The sequence below is a fragment of the Clytia hemisphaerica genome, unplaced genomic scaffold (assembly GCF_902728285.1).
Source record: "Clytia hemisphaerica strain Z4C2 unplaced genomic scaffold, Clytia hemisphaerica genome assembly, whole genome shotgun sequence".
NCBI classification, from domain to species: Eukaryota; Metazoa; Cnidaria; class Hydrozoa; order Leptothecata; family Clytiidae; genus Clytia; species Clytia hemisphaerica.
In genome coordinates this window covers 380,649-402,028 of record NW_027104215.1, presented here as the reverse complement: position 1 = coordinate 402,028, position 21,380 = coordinate 380,649, and the positions used below count along the sequence as shown (strand labels likewise).

The following is a 21,380-nucleotide window of genomic DNA, read 5'->3' as shown; positions in this document are numbered from 1 at the left end:
CGTTCCCGGCATATTCAAATCCCAGAATATACATTGTTTACTGATGGTACCCCCATGGTGCCAGACATGGCGTCCTATAGTAACATAAACAAGACGACTAGAAGTCGAAAATTTCGCTTTAAATAAGACGAAGAAGAAAAGAACATTGAAATCCTTGGAGAACAATGGGCTCACAATTAAAACTTGACGAGGAATGCGGAAAATTAATAAGATAAACCTATTTTGAGTGAGTTTAGAACGAAAGGCAAGGTAAAATTTTACATCATTTCTGGTCGAAAATATCCAATATTTTGAACTTGAAAAGACAAGATTCGAGATTCCAAGCAATTCGTAGAAAAGTTTTCTTTCATTCTGGCCGAAAATGTGCTTTCGTTTTTTAATGAACAGGGGAAATACAGGTTGGTACAGGGGCAAAAACTTGAGTTTGGATTTCATGAATCTAAAAATTATATTTCCAAGTATTCGTAATTCCAAAAGTTCGATAGTACATAGCTCATAGAAAATAGCTAGCAATTTACAAATTTACAAGTATTGTGCAAATTTGGCTTTTTTTCACATCCGGTGGATTTCCGGCTTCCAAAATAATAAAAATTAGTTTTCAGTGTTTCGTTTACATAAATGTCACATTTCGAGTAATCAAACCATACAAAGTGTACATACCAAAACGTTTTTTTATCCAACAGGAACAAATCACCAGACATTTCGAAAATTGAGGTCAAGTCAGGATACGTACGTCGAAGAAGTCACAGTGGAATCATGGAAATCGCGATAAGAATTGTTATTTTTGTATTATCAATGGTCGGTTGGTGGCTGAGCGCGACAGTTGATTTGCTATAGAAATGCTGAAAATCATAAAATTTTATGTTTCCAATGAGCAAATACAGCATATTGTGGAAATCGGATGAAACGATGATATGGTACAATGACTTTAAGCGCATATTTTGCAGTATCGATGTTGGCGATTGTATCGAATGTTGGTGATTGTAATGAAAATTTTCGAAACCATTCGACTCTTTGTTAATAAAGACTGAAAATGACGACGATTTAGGATATTTTGAGATTCAATGAATTCAAGCTGCATTAGGATAAGCGATTACATCAATTCCAAAATAGAAATATATATCCACTTATACCACTATTCAACGTTTCAATAATTATCCTTATAATATCAACCAAAATGCATACATATATAGATGAATCAATTCACTTGCAATGTACTTCCATATTTTTTCATTCCATATTTTTCCATATCGTCTATTTTTTAACTCTGTGACAGTCTTTTTGATTTTTGAGTAGGCAAATGAATAACAAAAAGAGTACAAGAAAATAATAAAACAATTAACAAAAGCCTATTAAAAAATGGTAGAAATATTACTTTGTTCTGAATAAAATAATTTCAAAAAATCTAATAATTATGAAAAACAGAAGAAAAATGATAAATATAAAAAATAGGAATAAATAATATAAAAAATAGGAATAAATAATACAATAAATAAAATGATACATTAAATGCCATACCCATAGGTATGTAAGTTTCCTGACGAGATAGTAATCAAAAATGAATTAATGAAAGGCATCTTTAAACTAATTGTCCTTTGTCTATAGATTTTTTCTACCATAGACCATCCATAAAAGACACTCACACATATTTGACCCATTTCTCAGACCCTCCCCAACTTCATCTGCAAATGTCAAACTCAACAGAGCCCTCCTTTTGGTTAATGCAGAAATGTCTTTTAAGAATAGTCTTTAAACGTCAGAAAACTTACATAAGAATGGACGGGGTGGTGGGATGACCTTAATTGCATATTTCCAACAGAGTTAAGCTTCAATCCTTAATTACAAAGTTAATTTTATCCAGAATCAAACATGTACTGATATCATATTAACAGATTTTCGATAACATCATTGCTTTAAAGAGTATTCCTGGTTTACTCAGTCTATCACAAAAAATTTCCTTTGATCAATTCAAACTGTTCATAAAGAAGCACCTATGACAACATAAGCAAATGTATCTTTTGACCACTCAAAACTAATCATCAGAAAGTTGAGATCATCCACCACCCCAGTTTCCAACCCCCCCCCCTCGTCCCGCCGGGAATCGCCTCTGACGGGTATTCTAAGCTAGCAAAGTCAGCGATAATTTGATTCCATCATGATCGGATAAGTTCACACATTTACGAATAACTTCAATACCATACTCGTGCACCAATTCCTTATGTGTCCAAATTTGATCAAGCATTTTCCCATCGATATGTGTTGGAAAGTTCGGAACTAAATCATAATCTTGGAGAATGTCAGCCAACAATTGATCATGCTCCATTTCAAAGCCGTCCATGTTGAAGTCTCCTAAAATGATATCAATTGTGTATCTTTCAATAAATTGAGCAAGATTGTAACAGAACACATCACGTTGAATTCTTGAACTTTTATAGAGAACCAAAACACAAAATCCCTTTTCAGTAAATTCAGCTTTTCTAAATTTTACAAGAGAAAAGCATGATGAATGATCATACTCATCAATGTCAATAAAAGAAGGAGAATGACAGACAGTAACACTGTTGAATTTATGCTGGTCAATATTATGACTAAGAATATAATAAGGAAGTTTTTCATGAATACTTTGTTTGTCTTCCTCAGAATGCTCATAACTCATCTGTGTCTCTGTCAGACATAACAAATCATTTTCATACAAAAATCTGTCCTTTTGAATATCAACTGCATGTCGTTTTAAAGATCTTACATTCAATAGGCAAACATTTAAATTAGAACTGCACCTCATAATATCTGCAACTCTTTCAACTTTGTTCTGACGCAATCGTGTGTATTCTTCACTAACTTTATCACTACAGACAAAAGCACTACGTCGATATTGACCAGTAAAGTACAAACCATTTAAATTTTTCACTCTGCTCATTGCAACATACATTTGACCAGCATTGAACTTTCTTTGCCTTGCAAGGTCAAAACTAACGACTACTGAATCCAAAGTCAATCCTTGAACTTTGTGCACTGTACAAGCATAAGCTAGCTTAAGAGGAAATTGTGTCCGAGAAATGATAGGTGAAGTGTATGGGGTTTTTTTTGTCAAAGGGAAAATTTACCTCACTCTTTTCAATGGGAACAGTTTCAGTGGCCTTAGCATATTGGTCTTTACTTTGAGCTTTTATTCCAGCCGTCTTATCGTCTAGTTTAACATAAATTAGCTCTACTTTATTGTTTCTGAATTTTACCTCAGTGACGGTTCCAAGTTGACCATTGATCAACCTATCCTCTATATCAATATTACTAATTAGCATTACTCTTGCACATATTTTCAAATCAAATAGAACTGATAAGCCACCTGTATCGTTAAGTGGCAGGTTTTTAACCTTGGTGATTTGAGATTCAGTAAAATCCCTTGGATAAACGTCCATAGCTTCTACATTTATTGTTTCCGAGGGCAGAGTATCTAATCTTTGAATATTGTGAAGATGGACTGAAGCATTTTCTGCAAACAAATGCAATGATTCTATTGGATAATCAGGGTGTTCTCGTGTTATCAGTCTAGATTTAATCATACTTTCATCATTACTATTCAATTCACCTACTCTTACATTGTTCAAGAGATCAATGAAGTCAGAGTCATCCTTTTGACGCATAATCTCATCTAATTCAGCTAGTTTGAATAGGTGCCATAATTTGAATGCACCAATAATAGGTCCCTCAGTTGAAAATACTGGACTTTGAAAAATTGGAGGTAATTGAAAGAGGTCTCCACAAACAATGATACTTTTCCCTGCAAATGGTGTGTTGTCATTTACACCAAAAATTTCACATAATCTTGTATGGATGTTCAAAAGCTGTTGCGACGAAATCATAGATATTTCATCAATTATTATCAACTTTACGTGATGTAATTTATTTCTAATGGCAGTCCTTTGTTTGTCAGCCATATTTCTGAATTTTCCAACTGGAATACTCAATCCTGTGTGTACTGTGGTGCCAGATATATTGATAGCTGCTATACCAGTTGGGGCCAATTTAATAATACGTGGCTTTTCTAGCTCATCACTTTTATATGCTAGGACTTTTGACAAACAATTGTAAATACATTTAATTAAGTGAGATTTTCCTACGCCCGCACCACCTGTTAAAAATATTCTCAATGGTTCTAGTAGTACAGGATTATTGGACTTGGAATTTTGCACATACATTTTTTCCCCAATTTAGTACTATATCAAAAATATCTCTTTGCTTAGAATTTAAAGATCTTATATGGGTATTGATTTGGTCATCAGTTTGCAAGCTATGAACTGTTTGAGTAAATGGTGCAAAATTTTGTTCAATATCATGACTTTCATCATCATTTTCACTGTCTGATGAGTTGCTCATTAGGTCTTGTACTTCATCATTTTCTTGTTGAGCAAAGGCATCTTGATTATGCATAAGGTCATTGCGATAGTTTTGAAGTACTAAATCAACAAGATGACCATCAGGTTCAAAAATTTGCTTGTTCTCGTTAACAACTGCATTGACTTCATCTAAATTGAGCTTCAACACATACGAGCCATCAAGTTTCAAATCATTCTCTTCTGATCTAAATGGGTAAAACAACATTAGAATATGGTGGGAAAATTTTTCTGGATGTTTGTTTTTGTTAGGAGTGTAGTACCTCAAAACTTTTGGAACTTTACGAAGCTTAAGTTTTTCCTTACTGTTGAGTAATTTGGCTGATTTTGGAAGTGTTTGGGGTTCTTGATGATTCACTGCACTTGTTGAATCATCTAGTACAGTAGGCTGCCAATCATTTTCATCATTTGTATTTTTTTTTGTGTCTAATGTATAGTTTGCACAGAATGTGGCATAACACATAGTATTGAATTGCCCTGTGTTTGGGCGGTCAATATATCTGTTTAACATATTTCGTTTGAAAAGATCATCAGAATCCTCAGGCAATTCCTCAATTTCTTCTTTTGACTTGAAAATTCTGTACCTTTGATCAGGTAAGTTAGTGTTAACGAATGAAATAGCAGGAAAGCATTTTCTAAGCCACAGTTCAGGCATTGTTAAGTAAACTGCTTCCTGGATTGAGCATTCTCTATTAGAGTTGTAAACTTTGGCAATTTTAGACATTTTCTCAAACTGACTGTCATTTGAATCTTTGGCCTGTTTTAATGCTTCTTGCATTGCAGTTGAACACTTATCTTCACTTTTTGAAAAATAGGCACACATGTATGTAACTGCCTTGTATGCATTAAACACTGGTTGGATATCGATATTGGCCTCCCATGCTAGGAGGCCTTCTGCAAAATAATTGTTGACAAAACAAGAATATGGGTCACGTTTTAGAAACAAATGCTGATCTTTGTCTGGTGAGATTGATAAGTAATATTCATACGTTTCATAATTTAACCCTAAAGAATTCAAAATTGTATCAATAGATCCAATTTCAATATACTCAGGCTTATCAGGATCCAAAATGTTTCTCTTTTTAGGATGCAAATTTGTATCTATAAATTCTTGAACAGTTTGTATCACATTATTTCTAGCAACTAAAATATCATGTTTTTCAGTTTCAGGTAACCCTTCGGGAAGCGGTTCAGACAAAATAGTACGCTTGCAAAAAAGTTTTCCAAATTGAAATCGGCATTCATTTTTGCGATATTTACTACACGTTCTTGAATGGGAGTGTATTTGATATTTAGTGACTAAATTCCATAACTCAGGACTTTCTTCTCTATCAGGAACATTAGCAGAAATAACACTATCTATGTGTTCAATATACTTTTCTTTTCCGTCTTCAAGTTTTGGGACATCTTTTGCCCAAAGCAAACAATGATCATGTGGACTACCCCTGAAAGTAAATTCTACTCTGAGAGCATAGTATGTAATTTTTCCAAGTTGGCCATCCATTATTATCTCTTTGAAAAACAACTCTTTTCTATATTGATATTGACGCACAAGCACAATAGGATTGCTATTAAGTAGGGCACATCTAGATTGGTAATCAAGAAGTTCATGATCAGTATCAGCATCCCCGCTTAATTGTCTGATAATGGTAACAAATTCCTCCCACCGTAAATCTGCACAAGAGAGAGTCATAAAGTATGTTGGGACACCAAGTTGTTTAACCATTGCAAGAACATCAGATAACATATGTTGCCAGTATGCAGGGGTTCCTTTTATAGTACTCATAAACTTGTATGCATTATCAGATGCTACGCAATTTTGAATTGTATCATTAAAATTATTTGCTAATAGTCCCGCGGTCAAGTTGGAATTTGAAATTCTCATTGCGATATTGATTTTACTTCTAAGATTAAGCTGTAGTAATGTTTTGTGAGCAAAAAAAATGTAATCTGAATCCGAAGCAAACTTTTGAGTGTAATTTAAAAGACGCTGATTAAAGTACTTTGTTGGCGACAATTTTATATCTCGCTCTACGTTATATCCAAATTTCCCAGTAGGAAAAAGATGAGGATGGGCTAACTCTTCACAAAATTCATCTTGAGTTAATGAATTGGGGGTTTGACCTTCACCCGGAGCTAAAATTGCATTTTCATCATCTAAAATAATGTTTGGCACTTCTGATACAATGACTGTTTCACATGTTGGTGTCCGATACGCACTGAGTGGATCATCAGAATCAAATTCATTCTCTAATTGCTCTTCAAAAGGCTTGATTAAGGTAACTGTTGTATCATCAACAAATCTTATATCATTGGAAGAAGCGTTTGATATGGAATCATTATTTGATAAAACCCTTTCAACATATTCATCATTATTCATTTGGTCAATTATTGACATATCAATATTTATATCATGATACAAAGGATTATTATTCACTAAAAAGTCCAAAGTTTCAAAAACTTTTTGTCGTCTTACTTGCTGCGAAATAACAGGGTTTTTGTAGCATATTTTTTCTTTTTAATTCAACATTTATTACACCACTACTATCACTTCCTCTAGGAAGTACTTTACATACACCTGGTGTTTCAATAGGAACATTGCATATTGCACCTTGCAATTTGGGGAATTCACCTTTACGCATGATCATGACTTTAGAAAATAAAATTCTTTGAGCTACTAAAATTCTTTCCAGTTTTCGTATATCATTTAGATTATCTGGGAGATCAAAAATTTGAAGCTTGTTAGTAACAGACTGGCATGGGATTTCTCCCTTCATTAATTTTCTATGACAGGTTGTGCATACGTAGAAATTACCATCAAACGAGGTTACAGGATTAAAATTTTCTATTTCTTCAAAGTTGATCAATGAGAACTTTTGTTCATCAAAACCAAACACAGATTTTTTAAACATACAGCGGTTACACATTACACAGATGTAGGAAGGGCCCTCTTGTTTTTTCTGTTTAAAGTTTTCAACTCTTTTCCCTGGTTTGTTTTTTTTGTCTTTGTAAGCCTTGCGTCTCTTTTCTTTTTCCTGTTCATGTTTTTCTGACCCTTTATTTTGTTGATATGATAAACGTTTCTTTTCTGTTCTTTCTTTATGTTTTTCAGACCCTTTCATTTGTTGCCATGAAAGACGTTTTTTTTCTTTTTCTTGTTCATGTTTTTCAGAACCTTTATTTTGTTTGCGGAATTGTCTCTTAACTTTATTTTTCTTTTCATGCTTTTCAGTACCTTTTATTTGTTCATATGATCTTTTGTGTGAAGCATTTTTTTGACGGCGTGATACTTCCCTCAAAATAACATTTTTAGTATTTTCTACTTCTTGAAAGGCAGTTTTCAGATATATAATGTTAAATAAATTTGCGTTGTATTCAGATCTTATGTGCTGCTTGATTTCATTTACATGGTGAAATTCCAAAAGTACTGACTTGCCAACATCTCCAGGAACTTGACGTCCTGTTGAGTCTCTACTGTGTGAATCAAAAAGAAAATATTTTTTGTTGTAGTGCATCACACCTAAACAATTACCAGAAATTACTAAAACTGCACCAGAGTGCTGCATAAGGATTTCTTCACTGATAAAATTTACTGAAATATTATCTCCGGTCACAAAGTAACCTTCAAAAATATTGAAATCTAGTGTACAAGTACTATTTCCTATTTCAATTGTTTTTGAAAACTCTTCAATATAAGGGGACTGCCCAGTGATGCCAAGTTTTTTGAAATTCAGATCACCTTGATGTAAAACGTAATCCAAATCATGAGTCTTCCACAATGATAATTTTCTAAGTTGCGCATAACAAATAGCAAAAAAACAATTTGACGAACATTGTATGCCTGCAGTCTCACCAAACCAAATTTCCCTGATGAAAAGACCCTTGCACACTTTTAATTTCTACAGTGTTTGGACCTGGATTGAGTTCTATATCTCCTGATAATAAAAGTGTGTAATTAACTTTAAGAAAAGTAAGATTTGGATCTCCTAAATTATGCGTCACATTGGGATATCTAACAAATATACCATTTTTTGAAAGATGCAAAAAATCCAGTGGTGTTTCATAAAACGTTATCTCGTATGATTTTGGAATTGCAAAAAAAAAAAAAGGATTGTTAAAAGTGCTACAAAGCGAACTGGTCTCAATAGTTTAGAAAAAGCATCATTGGAAAGTTCTGAACCAAAAACAATAGATTTAGAAATACCTTTAACATTTCTCTGAGCTGTAAAAGCAAAACATCCTATACGTGAACGATATGACTCAATGGATATCATTTTTACACTTTAAAAATTAGCACTACAAAATTATTATGAACTTATATACAGCAATTAGATATTTGTAAGAGCTGACAGCGCAGCTTTGGTTTGTAAGAGCTGACAGCGCAGCTTTGAGTTGACTTGTAAGAGCTGACAGCGCAGCTTTGGTTTGTAATCGAGCTGACAATGCAGCTTTGGTTTGTAAGAGCTGACAATGCAGCTTGTACGGTCGCAGGCACAGGATGACAACCTGCCCTGGCCACGGGGTGCCTCAATCAGATTCAGTGGCCCGTAGTGCATAAATCTGAAGGGCGAAAAAAAAGCTGCCTCAATCAGATTCAGATAAATCTGAAGGGCAAAAATAAAAAAAAACAACTTCTAAAACAGAACCAGTCCAATAATTAAACTGGATGGATCTGAGAAGCAAAATATAGCTAAAACACAGAAAATAACCTCACAGCTATGAATGCTATTTTCCTACAGACAAAAAGATACAAAGTACTTACAACTTGGACTTCTCTTCGGGCTTCTTCAGACAGTTAGAAACCAGTTAAAACTGCTTTTACCTTTGCTTTCTATCGCTTTTAAGGCGCCGTTCTTACAATATTATTTTCACATAATGGCGCCCCATATTAAAAAATCACTAAATATTTAAGAGAGTTAGTCCACCGATACTTTACAATTACAAAATATTTAAGAGAGTTAGTCCACCGATACTTTACTTTCGATTTCGCAAAAAAATTTTCCGACCCGCGACCCACGAACGCTGATCGTAATACTTTCGCTAAGCGAAATTAACAAAGCCTGGGATACACAAGGACAAGGATGAAAAGACTTCTATAGTGTGTTTACACCCTTATTACCTTTCCTACAAAGCCTTTACTAAAAATAATGTTACATTAGAGTTTAAAGCCAAAAAAGGCTGAGACGAAACACGAAAATCGGAGCAAACAACCCTAGTAACAAAATTCTCACATTATCCAGGTAATTTCAACGTATAGTCCTCAATTCCAGTGCAAAAGCTTTGGATTGTAATAGTTACAATTTCAAACAGTTAAAATATTTCAATACCTTTTTCATCTTCAGTGGTATATTTTGCTGATGCAGAACTTTTGTCACCTGCACACGTTGACCAAACTGGACCCATTTTTCGGCCTTTATTTCGTCCCAAATCTCGGTAATTTTTGCCAAAAAACCTAAACTATGGCATATCAAAGTGTGTATTTCCAATTAATGCATAAATGATGTTGCCCAATTTTCAAAAATTCAAAATAACCTTTAAATTGTATATTATGTGCTACCTTTTTCTCGATACACAGGTATTATTGTTTCGACTCAAATATATTTTTGAAGGAGGAAAAGGCAGTACTTTTTTTCGCATTAAAACGTTAAACATAGAGGAAGGAATAATGGTTGGTTGTTATAAGAAAAATGGTCTCATAATTAGTTACAACGTATATGATTCCTTTATGAAAGCAAACCTTGGTTTCATATTATGTGATGGCAACATGGTAATAAGAAAGAAAAAATTCAGCCAAAAAATTCGGATACAAAGTAAAAACTGAATTCTAGGGACGAAACTTTATAAAACATTATAATTGCTTATAAAAGAAAGCTTTTGTCAACAATTCGATGATAGAAATATAAACATCAAACTTCTACCATAGACAAAGGACTTTGGAATTCACTCGTGTTTATCTCATGGCTCATGTGACATCATCATAATGGTGTACTTATGGCTTTTCCATCTGTAAAAAACGCCAATTGTTTATAAATGACGTAAACATATTTCCCTATCACTATTCAAAAGAAGATGATTTATTGCTCTTATTACTCGGTATTACAAAAAAACAAGCAAAAAAAAAAAAAAAAGCGAAACTTCATTTTATTAAAGGGACAAGGCCAAAGAAATGGTCCAGTATTGTGTGACAAGAGTTTAAAAGCTGCGTCAGAAAAAGAGTCACAAGAAAGACTCTCAAAAAGCACACCGCTATGCAAACGTCATAATCATTACTTTTAACATTTGACCGAAATTCAATACCACAATCCTTTTCATTTTGATTCGTAATGCGTGCAAGTTATTACTTTTGTATTGTCAATAAATGTAATTGACTTGCAAAAGCAATTGTCTTGCAAAGGATGATGGGATTAAAAAACTCGGACAAACAGTAATTTTGATGTCTATTTTTAGAACCACTTCGGTATGCTATTGGGACCATTGCCAAACAAGCAGTTTTCTTTGAAAAACTCATTTATTAAGTTTAGAGTACACTACCTTTAAAGAGAATTAATTTTGGCAAAGTTAATTTCCAAAATTTTTTAATTCTCCAATATTACTTCTTGCATCAAATCAAGAAAAGTTTCTGCTTTCGTCAAAATAAGTTCCTCGCCAAATTTCAATACATGCTTAGATGTATTCTGATATACAAATTGGGCCATTTCACTTTATATCCATACAGGGAGGATGGACGAACATTTTCAGGGGGTAATAAGAGAAGAATTACCAGGGGGCTTAAATTAGTTTTTTTTCTTTTTTCCAGGGGTAAAAGGTTGTTCGTAAATTTCCAAGGGGTAAAAGATTGATTTTAGTTCGTCCACCCTCACTTTTAATGGTATGAAAAGAATTTCTCCAAGGGTTCTTGTGCAAATTTTGCCATTTTCCAGGGGTATCCATCCATTTCCAAGAATCTTTTTGTTGCCTTGAAAAGGTTTGTATGGAAATTTAATGGAACGGCCCATTCTTAAATAAAAGCGAAAGAGTGCATAAAAGCACAAAATACTACAATGGTGGACAATATGATTTTGAGAAAACGTGATTAAGAGACTTACAAAATTAGACCGATTAATCAAATGAATAGTTGAATAGGCATTTTAAGGAGTATCAGCATAGCAGGATAAAAACAGCTTGATGTCTGAAAAAAATTAAAATAAACCTGCATTTATGGTATACATTTAGTACCTTAAGATGCACAAAACTTATTAATGATTTAAGAACAAAAGTAAATTGACAAATAGACTCTAAATCGGAATTTAAATGATAGCAATGTGCATGGAGTTCTTGCTAAATCTCTTATCATTGGTTATTCTTGTAAATGCGAGGTTTAAGTCGAGTGAAAATTTATTGACGCTTAGACGTTGTAAAAATACCCAGACATCAAAATACACAAGGCATTTTGAGTCATTAGAACAGCATTGCTTGATTAATGAGATTCTGCTAGGTGTAGAGTGAAAAAGGAGGAAAAAAGATTTTCACTGGCAGTTGGCAGATACATTGTGCGTCCAACTGGCAAAGAGTGCAATCTACAACATGCAACGGTAAGAATTTTAAAGAGAGATAATGGGCCGTTCCATTTTATACCATGCATGAGGGAGGGTGAACAGCTATATCCAGGAGGATATCCTGTAAGGAATATTTCACGATAGAAGTTATATAACAATTATCCTAACTAGCAAAGTTTTTTTTCGTTTTTCGATTCACAGTTCTCGACTGCAATTGGTTGGGACATAGATCACTTATGGATAGCTATAGTTTACAGTCTAAATCCTAATTTATTAAGATTTGTTTGCCCTTGCCTCCTATAGGAAGGAGTTAGTCTTGATTTAATAAAGCTTTCTGGGAGATGCGTAAAAAACTTATTCATTCCATTTGAATATTTTTAGGAAGATCATCCAGGTGCTGTTATTTGCAGTTTCAGTGGGTGCCTTTATTGACTTTAACTCAGAATCTAAAAAGTCAAACTTTTTTGGCGACCCAGAATGCTATTGGAAGAATGATTCATTATTTTTGGTACAGAAAGACGTCACCATCAAACTAAACCATCCAAACTGCATCAAGTTGACTTGGGACGTCACTAAAACTGGAAATCAAATCTCAATCAATTCAACAAACAATGTTTTAATCACTAAGTCGACTACCGAAGATGCTCTTCAAATTGAATTCAAGACTTCGACCGGTACACCTTGTTCAGCTACCACAGCGAAGCTATCAACATTGCTATGTACCTTTCCTTTATTGCTGATCTCTGGCTTTTTTGTCAACATTAAAAAGCAAATCCTTTTCTCCATCATTCTCCTATTTTGGGCTTCTTATGGTTTTTCGGCTACAGATTGCACAGAACCTAGCGTCCATATTCAAGTCCCGGTAACCTTCGTATCGCAACTCTGCATAAACCAAAAAAAATGCATCCCATCCATGTGCAATTTGGCAATCTATGATCAAGGACCAGCAGCTAAAGGCTATAGTAAGGTCAGCTCAAGAAACACCATTTTGTTTTCTGACCAATTCTGTAGCATTAAGAAACCGAAGAATTGGGACGAGTGGGTTTTGTATTATTTCCACACAAACAGATCAACTGAAGAATTTTACCTTATGGACAACGACAATGACGGGCTTGTCAATATCCTGGAATATTATGCCGACACCGACTTCACACTGACAGATTCCCGAGAGCAAAGATCCATAGATAGCGATAGCTATACTGATTTCGATCTTGAACAACAAGAAAAATCCCGGAATCGTCGAGCGTTTGAAATCATTGGTTCAAACCCGATCAACCCAGACAGCGACAGGGACTTACTATTAGACGGTTTCGAATCATATAACAGTATGTCACCGACCAAGAGAGATGACACAAATGCCGATGATGATGAGGACGGACTTACAAACTTACAAGAACAAATTCGTAGAACAGATCCTATGAATGCAGACAGCGATTCTGATGGTGTAAACGATGGCGATGAAGTCAAAAACAATGCTGATCCTCTGAATGGATTAGACGGTGGTCGTAAACCAAGTTCTTCGGATGAATTTGCCATTATTCAAGTAACCATAGGTCGGTTTAATCATTCGTTTACTTTTAAATACTTCCAAAATCAGCTTCACAAAGACTATTTTAACTTCGAAAATATCGATACTGTAGGATAATTTTATCATTAACATTTTGATTTCATACACAGGTGATCCTAGTGGAAGCCATTCTGAGCGATATAACATCCAAGTTGGAAACATTGAACATCAAGCTCCGGATTTTGGAAAACTTGGTACTGGACGATACAAATTCAACCCTGGAAGATATCCCATCACTGTTCACTGGGTGGCTACCAATCTCCAAATACCTGATTTCGACTACATGGCAAGAGTTTCTAAGGTCTCTGGAGATTTAGAGGTCGTTATTGAAGATCCAGACAATCTTCTAGGAGAATGGTATGATAGTTATACCGATAGAACAACAGATAAAACAGCTTGGCTTATTGTAAAATCACATTGCCCTGAAGACACAAATGACCAAAATAAGCCTACATCGTGTTATGACAATTGTGAAAATTGTCAAACATCTTCTCATAGGTATGTATTACTCAAAAAGAATAGAAAAGATCTTATGTCAGTGCACGTTTGTTTCCTGAAGCCTTTCAGCTTGGACTTGATTAGCGTGCTAAATTTAAACACCTTGCAAATCGCGTCTTTACTTTATTCCAATAATTATTTTTCTACTGTCAGATATTGGGACGATGATGACCAAACATGTAAAAAAAGCTGGGAAAATCCACTGAATTATATAATACCAACACCTTGCAATTACTATTGTAAGAAATGTGAAGTGTGGTACAAGGAAGAAGCGAAGAACACAGCTTGGTTAGAGAAATTGAATAGAGAAATACCCTGCCCTTGTTACGCTAAAGATACAGGATATGAACTGACCAGCGCAAACAAAAATCCAACTGCCGAGTGGAAAGTTGACAGCGCATGTGCAAGAGAAGGAAAATCAACAGAGATGTGGCGATCATGGTTGAACTGTGAAAATGGTATACATATGATTCATTTTTTTCTCAAATTTGCGAACAAACCCAAGAAAAAAATATCTTTTTCCACTTATTTTTATTCAAGTAGGGTTAGAAAAGGGTGTCATTGGTAGCATCATTCCTGGGTTCAGACCACTAAGATCTATACAAGTAGTAACCCTCCCAAATAATTTATACCGCGCGATTTTGAAAGCCGCACGTACATATGATGAAAGTTCTTTTGAGTTGAACGTTTTAGAAAATAAGTAAAGAAACAGCAACTTTTTTGTAATAGGTCATACCGGAGCTTACGGATGTATGCAATCGAAGACTAGTAATGGAGATCCTTCACAACAATGCTGCTATGAAAGAATTGGTGAACAATTCAAATGGATCCGATCTGGGCGTCCAGCAGCAGGTACTCCTGACAAATCATCAAGTTTTTTTGATCATATGGAAAAGGATAAGGACCCATATGATTGGTGTTGCAAAAATTGCAAATCGGAAGAGCAACCAAAGTTCTGTAACTTCTACATCAAAGGAGTTCGTAAAGGCCCAGACACATGTAGCAATACTACATAATTTATTATTTCTACCTTAAGTGGATCAATTTACACGAGAATTATACTTCTCGAGTTTCGCGAGTTTTCCCGAAAATTCGCCAAATTTAATACTTGCGAAAATTTTCAGACCAGGATTTTTCCAAAACCCTATTTTTTGCCATTTAAAAAGTTAAGAACAAGTTTAGAACATTTTAAGGCTTTGAAAATCTAAAACTCTGAAAATCTCAATTTCTTAGGGAAAATGGACAAAAATACAAAATGGTGAAAATAATAAGAAAATATCAAGAACAATTTTAGGCTTAAAACTCAAAAACGATAAGAGCATCGAGGGCTTCAAAAATTTTTGATGTTCTGATATAAAGAAAAGTGTGCACGCTTCATATGCGTAGAAATTTGCTTGGAATATTTAGTTTTTAATTTTTCTAGGCTAATTTCAAATGAAAAGGGATGGCTCACACTTCATTTTACTTCTCAAACATCGTCCCTCACATGACTAAAGGTTCAATCTCTAAATTAATACCTTACAAAATTTAGAGTTTTACTGTGGTGGTCATCTTTGACATTGAGATTACCCTTTTTTCATTTAGAGGAATAGTCAATGTTTTCATATGACAAAAAGGCCAATCTCAAAGGCAGAACAGGATTGCAAGATTTCCAATTTTCCAAGACACTTATTTTGAGATTGAACCTTTAGTCATGTGAGGGACGACATGTATAATGAAATTGATATTTTGACAATATTTACAATAATGTATTAATCTTTTTACCCTTACAGCAGAACCTCGCTAATCTGAACTAAAGTCTATTCACGATAAGTGTGCACTCTTTTTTCTTTTACTTGTAACTTTTGAAGGAATTCTTCAATATTCATAAATCTGGTATCGTTGGAGAGATATTTGTGAGTGGAACAATTTAAAATCAAAAAGTATTTTTAAAAATTCTAAAAATGAAGATGAAAATGAAGAAAAAAATGAAGATCTTGTAGAAGAGTGCTATAACCATCATTTTCCCTTAAGTGAATCCTGGATTATCGAACGTCATCACTGTGAAAAAATTTCTAAAAAATAATGATTTAGTCAAAAGATATCAAACAAAGTTATAAGCTGATTGACGTCTAAAAACGCTGTTTTCTGCTGTTTTCTGCTGTTTTTTGGGGTCAATCACTTATTAACTTTGTATCATAACTTTATATTGAATAAATATTTCAGTGAAATTTCTTCACAGTGATGACCTCCTAAGATCAAAGAATCTCTCCAGTGAAAATGAAAGTTATAGCACTTTTCTACAAGATCTTCATTTTTTTCTTCTTCATTTTCATCTTCATTTTTAGAATTTTTCTAAAGACTTTTTGATTTTAAATTGTTCCACTCACAAATATCTCTCCAACGATTCCAAATTTATGAAGATTGAAGAATTCCTTCAAAAGTTATAGGTAAAAGAAAAAAAGAGTGCACACTTATCGTGAACAGACTTTAATTCTCAGCCACCGTGTTAGGAAAACCTTCACAAAATAATTTCTATTTTTTGAATTTCTACTGTAATTCGAGTAAATCAGACGAATTGGAATTAACAAAAGTCGTGCAATTTATTTTTAAATTCGTTAAGTTTTATCTTCAATTTATTTCATTAAAGTATTATTGTAAAGCACACATCCACTCACTGTAACTTTAGACTACGTTTTGTACAAATCAAAATCATTTACCAAAACAATACCTGCTTGGTAGTATAAGAAAGCCCTGGCTGGAACGATAACATCTGAATTTCTGTTATTCTATCTCTGTCGTATTTGATGACTATTTGTTGATCAAGAGATCAGTAATGTAGCATCTTTAATGGTAAATTTTATTGGTTTGTCGTTAATACTTACTTCTCAGTGCGTTTTAGACATTAATGATATACTCTTGATAATACACTTGCATTATAAAATCATTGTAAAGGAAAAATCAACACTAAGAAATTTAAACAAGCACAAAATGGCTGTGCTGAAAGAACTCAAAAATTAACGAGGTGCCTCGAGATGCCTTCGCAATATTTCAGTGAAATCTTTTTAGAAATCAATGAAAAAGCACATCAAGATAATACTGTGAAAATTTCAAGCCAACACCTTCAAAGTTTATCATTTAAACTGACAGGAAAGTTGTCATCTTGAATATAGTTCTTATAATTTCAATTTTAGCGAAAAACTATTGTTTCCACAAATTACCCCTAAAATAGTTCCAAAATTAGTTCAAGTGGGTATAGATTCAAAGATATCTAGTAACAAAAAGTTTTTTGTGAAGGAAAATAAGAGAAAAATTTCAAAAACTATCTACCAATAACAAAAAGCTCGGAGACAGAGATGGAATAGCAACTAACTGAAAAGACAATGTAGTCCATATTCCAGCCGCGGCTTTCTTATACTATGCTCTCATCACAATCACGAACTTCGACATCATTATCTACTCAAAAATAATGCGGAAAATACCAAAAATTACATCACGCCTTGTCAAATATTTACCCTACCACGCATCACCATCATCGTAACAAAAAATAATATCGAGCAAAACTAAAGGCTTGGGGACACGAGAAGTTTTTTTCCCTGGGACAAACTTTGATTCGAATCAGTTTTGCGAGATTTCACTTTTATTGGTAGAAAGAAAAATAGGATGGAGACACAAAAAAGTGTTTCAGGTTGGTGGGATGGAGCACGTTGCATTGCACCAACGCGAAAAGAACTTCTAGTGTCCACAAGCCTTAGATAACAAATCTCCAATGCTTGACTGTTCTTTTTCCACGCTCCCATCAACAAAAAACACAAGCTATCTGCACACTCCTTCTTTCCCATTTAGCGTGCTTTCATACAACCAATCATCCAAAAATACTCATTTACCACATTTTTTGTCAAATGAAAAATGATTAAAAACAAAAGGGAAGGTCGTTAACTCATTAGATCAAATTATACCAGTTACACATTTTTTTATAAGGAACTTGGCTCCGAGCCTAAAGCCGCTTATTTTTCCAGTTCCTTACTTACTAAGCTGCTAAGATTGGATTTGTTGAGTGTAAAACCTTTGTATGGACGAAAGTACAGGACAAAAGTTTATTGAATATTTTTTTTTTGTCAATACCTTGTCATCTTTTTGTTTAGGCTTTGTAAATATGTGCAAGTTCAAGTTTAACTCTCTGTTCCTTAACTTGTTTTCTTATTCTTAGCCTGATCAGTTCCTTAACAATTTCTTATTATCTGGACCATTATTTTCGGCTTCAACTTCCTTATAAAGGTGCTCCTTATAAAAAAAAACGTGTAACTGCTTCATGCATTTTTTCCAACAACCGACATAAAAAAATTTCTAATGGTATTATTAGTGTTTTAGAATGTTCATCTAATTTGCGAAGGATTAAAGTCCAAAGGTCAAAATTCCACTCTTTAAAAAGCTAATATCTCTACTAAAGCGAAAATGCGAGGGGTAATATAATATACAAGATTGGTATAGTGTGCATTAGACTGGCACGTAGTAAGTGAGCGTAGGAGTTAGGTAAGCGTAAGAAGAAATTTTGTCGGTGTCAAAGGTAAAAAGCTGTTAATCAGCAGCCTCTCAACAACTTTTGCTCGTTCCCCTACGCAGCTCCTATTCTAAAAAACGCCCGCCGCCTTTATGTTCCCGCCCTCTAACATGATTCATTAACAGACTAGTTTGCTAGTCTAAGTGTCCATGAATAGGTTGATGTATATTATTAAATCGCGCACGATCAACTTAAATATTTCATATTGTCCACTCCCTGGAGATTTTAAATGATCCCCCATCTTGGCATCCCCAACCTTCAAAAATGTCTATCCCCCAAGGATTTTGGACAAAAATAGCTAACAAATATATGTGAAATATCTTTAGAGAGAGAAATGATAGACTTCCTTCTTCTTTTTGACTACTCTAACAGAAAACTTCCTTTCGTGAATACCAAATTTCACAACTTGAAAATAATCTACAATATAAATGTAAGGCCTCTTCCGTGCTACCCCCCCCCCCTTTTCATGAAGATTTCTGACCCCCTCTTCTTCATTTTTTCGAAAAGTGTTATCACCCTTAAGAAGGGGGGGGGGGTGACGAACTATGAAAAGATTCAATTTTGAGACCCGCTTTCTGTACTTTCAGAACAATCGCCCGACAAGAGTTACGTAACCTATCTTTTTGATAAACTTTACAACGAAGATTTTCTACAATTGTCTGCGAATTATTAGTACCAGTAATGTATTCCCAGATTTCAGAAACAACAAAGAAGATAATTGACATAAATTGATTGATAAAGACATTGACTAAAACAACTCCAAATACCACAGGCATATCACAGTATTTGGCAGCTTGAACAATTTGGAATAACCAGAGTGACCCATATCTTTCAAGTCCGACATAAGTTTTACAAACTAAACAAAAAAGAATGACCCATATTTTTCGAAGATGAAAACTAATAATTTGAAATCTCGGCTCTTCACTATATATCATTCATCGCTTCAAACGCTAAACCTAGGTCAACCAGTATTAAGTTATCCTGACTTATACTGCAAATTATTCCGGTGACCTAGCTCTGTAAAATTATGCAAATAATAATGGGATTGTGAAAAATTCGAGAATAGAATAATATGTCGCCAATATTTGATCTAAATAATTTCATGAATAATGCAAACTGTTTTGATAAAATATGTTTTGTTCATGATTTCTTAGGCTATATTTCAAAGGATATGTTTTGAGTATTCAAATAATATCAATCGATCCAAATTCATTTTTATATGCCAGTTGCTAGGTGAAAGTTTAAATAAACGAAAACGCCCACAAAATGTAACAGTTTGACCTGAAGAAGTTGTTAGTCTGTTGAAAAGGTATTTGCAAGTACAATATCATGAAATTTAATAAAATCACTGAAAATAAAGTTCAGAGAGATAAAAATCAACTTCTTGTAAAATTATGCTTTGATAAAATTTGAAAATCAGAATATCTTAGATCGGTATTACTGTAAAAAAATATATATGTCTAAACATACATCATATCTAGTGACTACAAAAAAAGGCTTTATTCATGAAGTCCACCGATGATAAACCTTGAGCTACAGTTTATGATTGATTAAATGTTATTGAAAATATTTTTCATAGCGATTACCTTCTAAAAATTTTTTCAAACTTTCAAGTACGCTTTTACAATTTTTAAGCATGTTGTAAAGGGGTGTTGACGTTTATCCTTTCAAAAAATAAGCTGGTCAAAAACCAGGTCTTGATCAAAAGCTAGTTAGGAACACTAACCTTTAGAATGATTAAGAAGGACCATAGATTTGTAAAAGCCCGAAGGGCTAGATATCGTGCTTTTGCTGAAAAGTGTGCCGAGGAAGTCCATGGAGGTATAAAGATAAACAGGAGTTGAATTTGTCGGTAATTGGTCGTTAAAGTCTTTTGTTTTCTTTTATGAAATATATCAAAAGAAATTCTAAGCTCGCCCGATGAAATAAGGCTTTTATTAGAACTCGAGTTTGCTCTGAACATTCTTGCTATCAATATTGAAGATTTCTAGCCTTCTAATATACAAAAATTAAATAAAACGAAAGTTTTTATGTTCAATTTCGTTAACCGTTAAGTTTTGTTTTGAAAAGATATTTTCTCAAGCCAGAAAATGAAAAGTTATTTATAAGCACACGCGATTTCAGACTCAATTTGTAGACATAAAGGCGGAGAATTTTGGAGGAAAATATCAAGTAATTATAGTTCACCTTAAAGAAAACATTGATCGAAAAATCTTATCATTTGATGAAGGTTTGCCAAGTTTACAGGCCTTTTTTAGTCCAAATATTTTATTAGACTGATGTCGAAAACAATGAATCTCGTCTCATCTAATTTCTAAAGCTTAAATGAGCCAATAAGATTTCACCTATGGATAAAAGAGCTCATTAAAAATGCACGATATACGAGTTTATGCCTACATCGTAACTTTTTTAATCGTAGGGCGAGCTTGGTTACAATAGCATCTCCTGTTTCTTTATACCTCCATGCTAAGTCACGTGACATTACGATAGAATTTCAGGGCTTGACAAATTAGAAGCTTCGCAGGTTTTCGAAAACAATAGCAGCAATATTTTTTGCGATATTCATTTTTTTTTTGCTTGGAAGAGCTTAAAGCACGGCATCTAGCCCTTCGGGTTTTATAAATCTATGAGGACTTGACTATACTTTGAAAGAGTTTCGCTTCACGATAGGCTGAGGACACCCTGGCACAAGTAATCTGATTAAGAATTGAAGGAAGATATTGGACAGTAATGGCGATTTTTTGCGAATTGTTCTTTTGCGTCGTCGTGTCAAATTAGCGCTCCGTGAAGTTTGTTATCAAGAAGAGCTGGCGCTTATAAGCTTAACGGTAGTGTTTCCCTTTAGCCAT

General features: G+C 34.0%; 2 protein-coding genes and 1 long non-coding RNA gene across 6 annotated transcripts in view; 1 reads left to right on the top strand and 2 right to left on the bottom strand.

Annotated features, from left to right (window-relative positions):
- LOC136815706 (putative nudix hydrolase 6) overlaps positions 1–21,380 on the bottom strand; it is a 49,199-nt gene that overhangs the window by 13,989 nt on the left and 13,830 nt on the right. Inside the window, exon 1 of one of the 4 annotated variants that reach the window (XM_067072151.1) lies at positions 9,719–10,006. The exons of the other annotated variants lie outside the window; for them this stretch is intronic. Coding sequence (XP_066928252.1) covers positions 9,719–9,794 — 76 coding nt within the window. The 5' untranslated portion in view covers positions 9,795–10,006. Of the gene's footprint in view, positions 1–9,718; positions 10,007–21,380 lie in introns of those variants that run through there. 4 annotated transcript variants of the gene reach the window in all.
- On the bottom strand, positions 419–9,441 carry LOC136815707 (uncharacterized). The gene is made up of 2 exons (XR_010847756.1): positions 9,154–9,441; positions 419–2,349 (listed from the first exon to the last, which is right to left on the bottom strand). It is a non-coding gene; the product is annotated as an uncharacterized lncRNA (long non-coding RNA).
- On the top strand, positions 12,697–15,007 carry LOC136815727 (uncharacterized). Its single transcript, XM_067072173.1, has 4 exons — positions 12,697–13,479; positions 13,604–13,991; positions 14,145–14,449; positions 14,721–15,007. Exons 1-4 carry the CDS (start codon positions 12,840–12,842, stop codon positions 15,005–15,007), a joined length of 1,620 nt encoding a protein of 539 aa, XP_066928274.1. The 5' UTR covers positions 12,697–12,839.

Bases quoted from the DNA above. Each gene is read 5' to 3' on its own strand.
- LOC136815727 (XM_067072173.1), top strand. From the start codon at position 12,840: ATGTGCAATTTGGCAATCTATGATCAAGGACCAGCAGCTAAAGGCTAT. The intron at 13,480-13,603 runs GTCGGTTTAATC...TTTCATACACAG, and splicing joins CATTATTCAAGTAACCATAG to GTGATCCTAGTGGAAGCCAT. The intron at 14,450-14,720 runs GTATACATATGA...TTTTTGTAATAG, and splicing joins ATGGTTGAACTGTGAAAATG to GTCATACCGGAGCTTACGGA.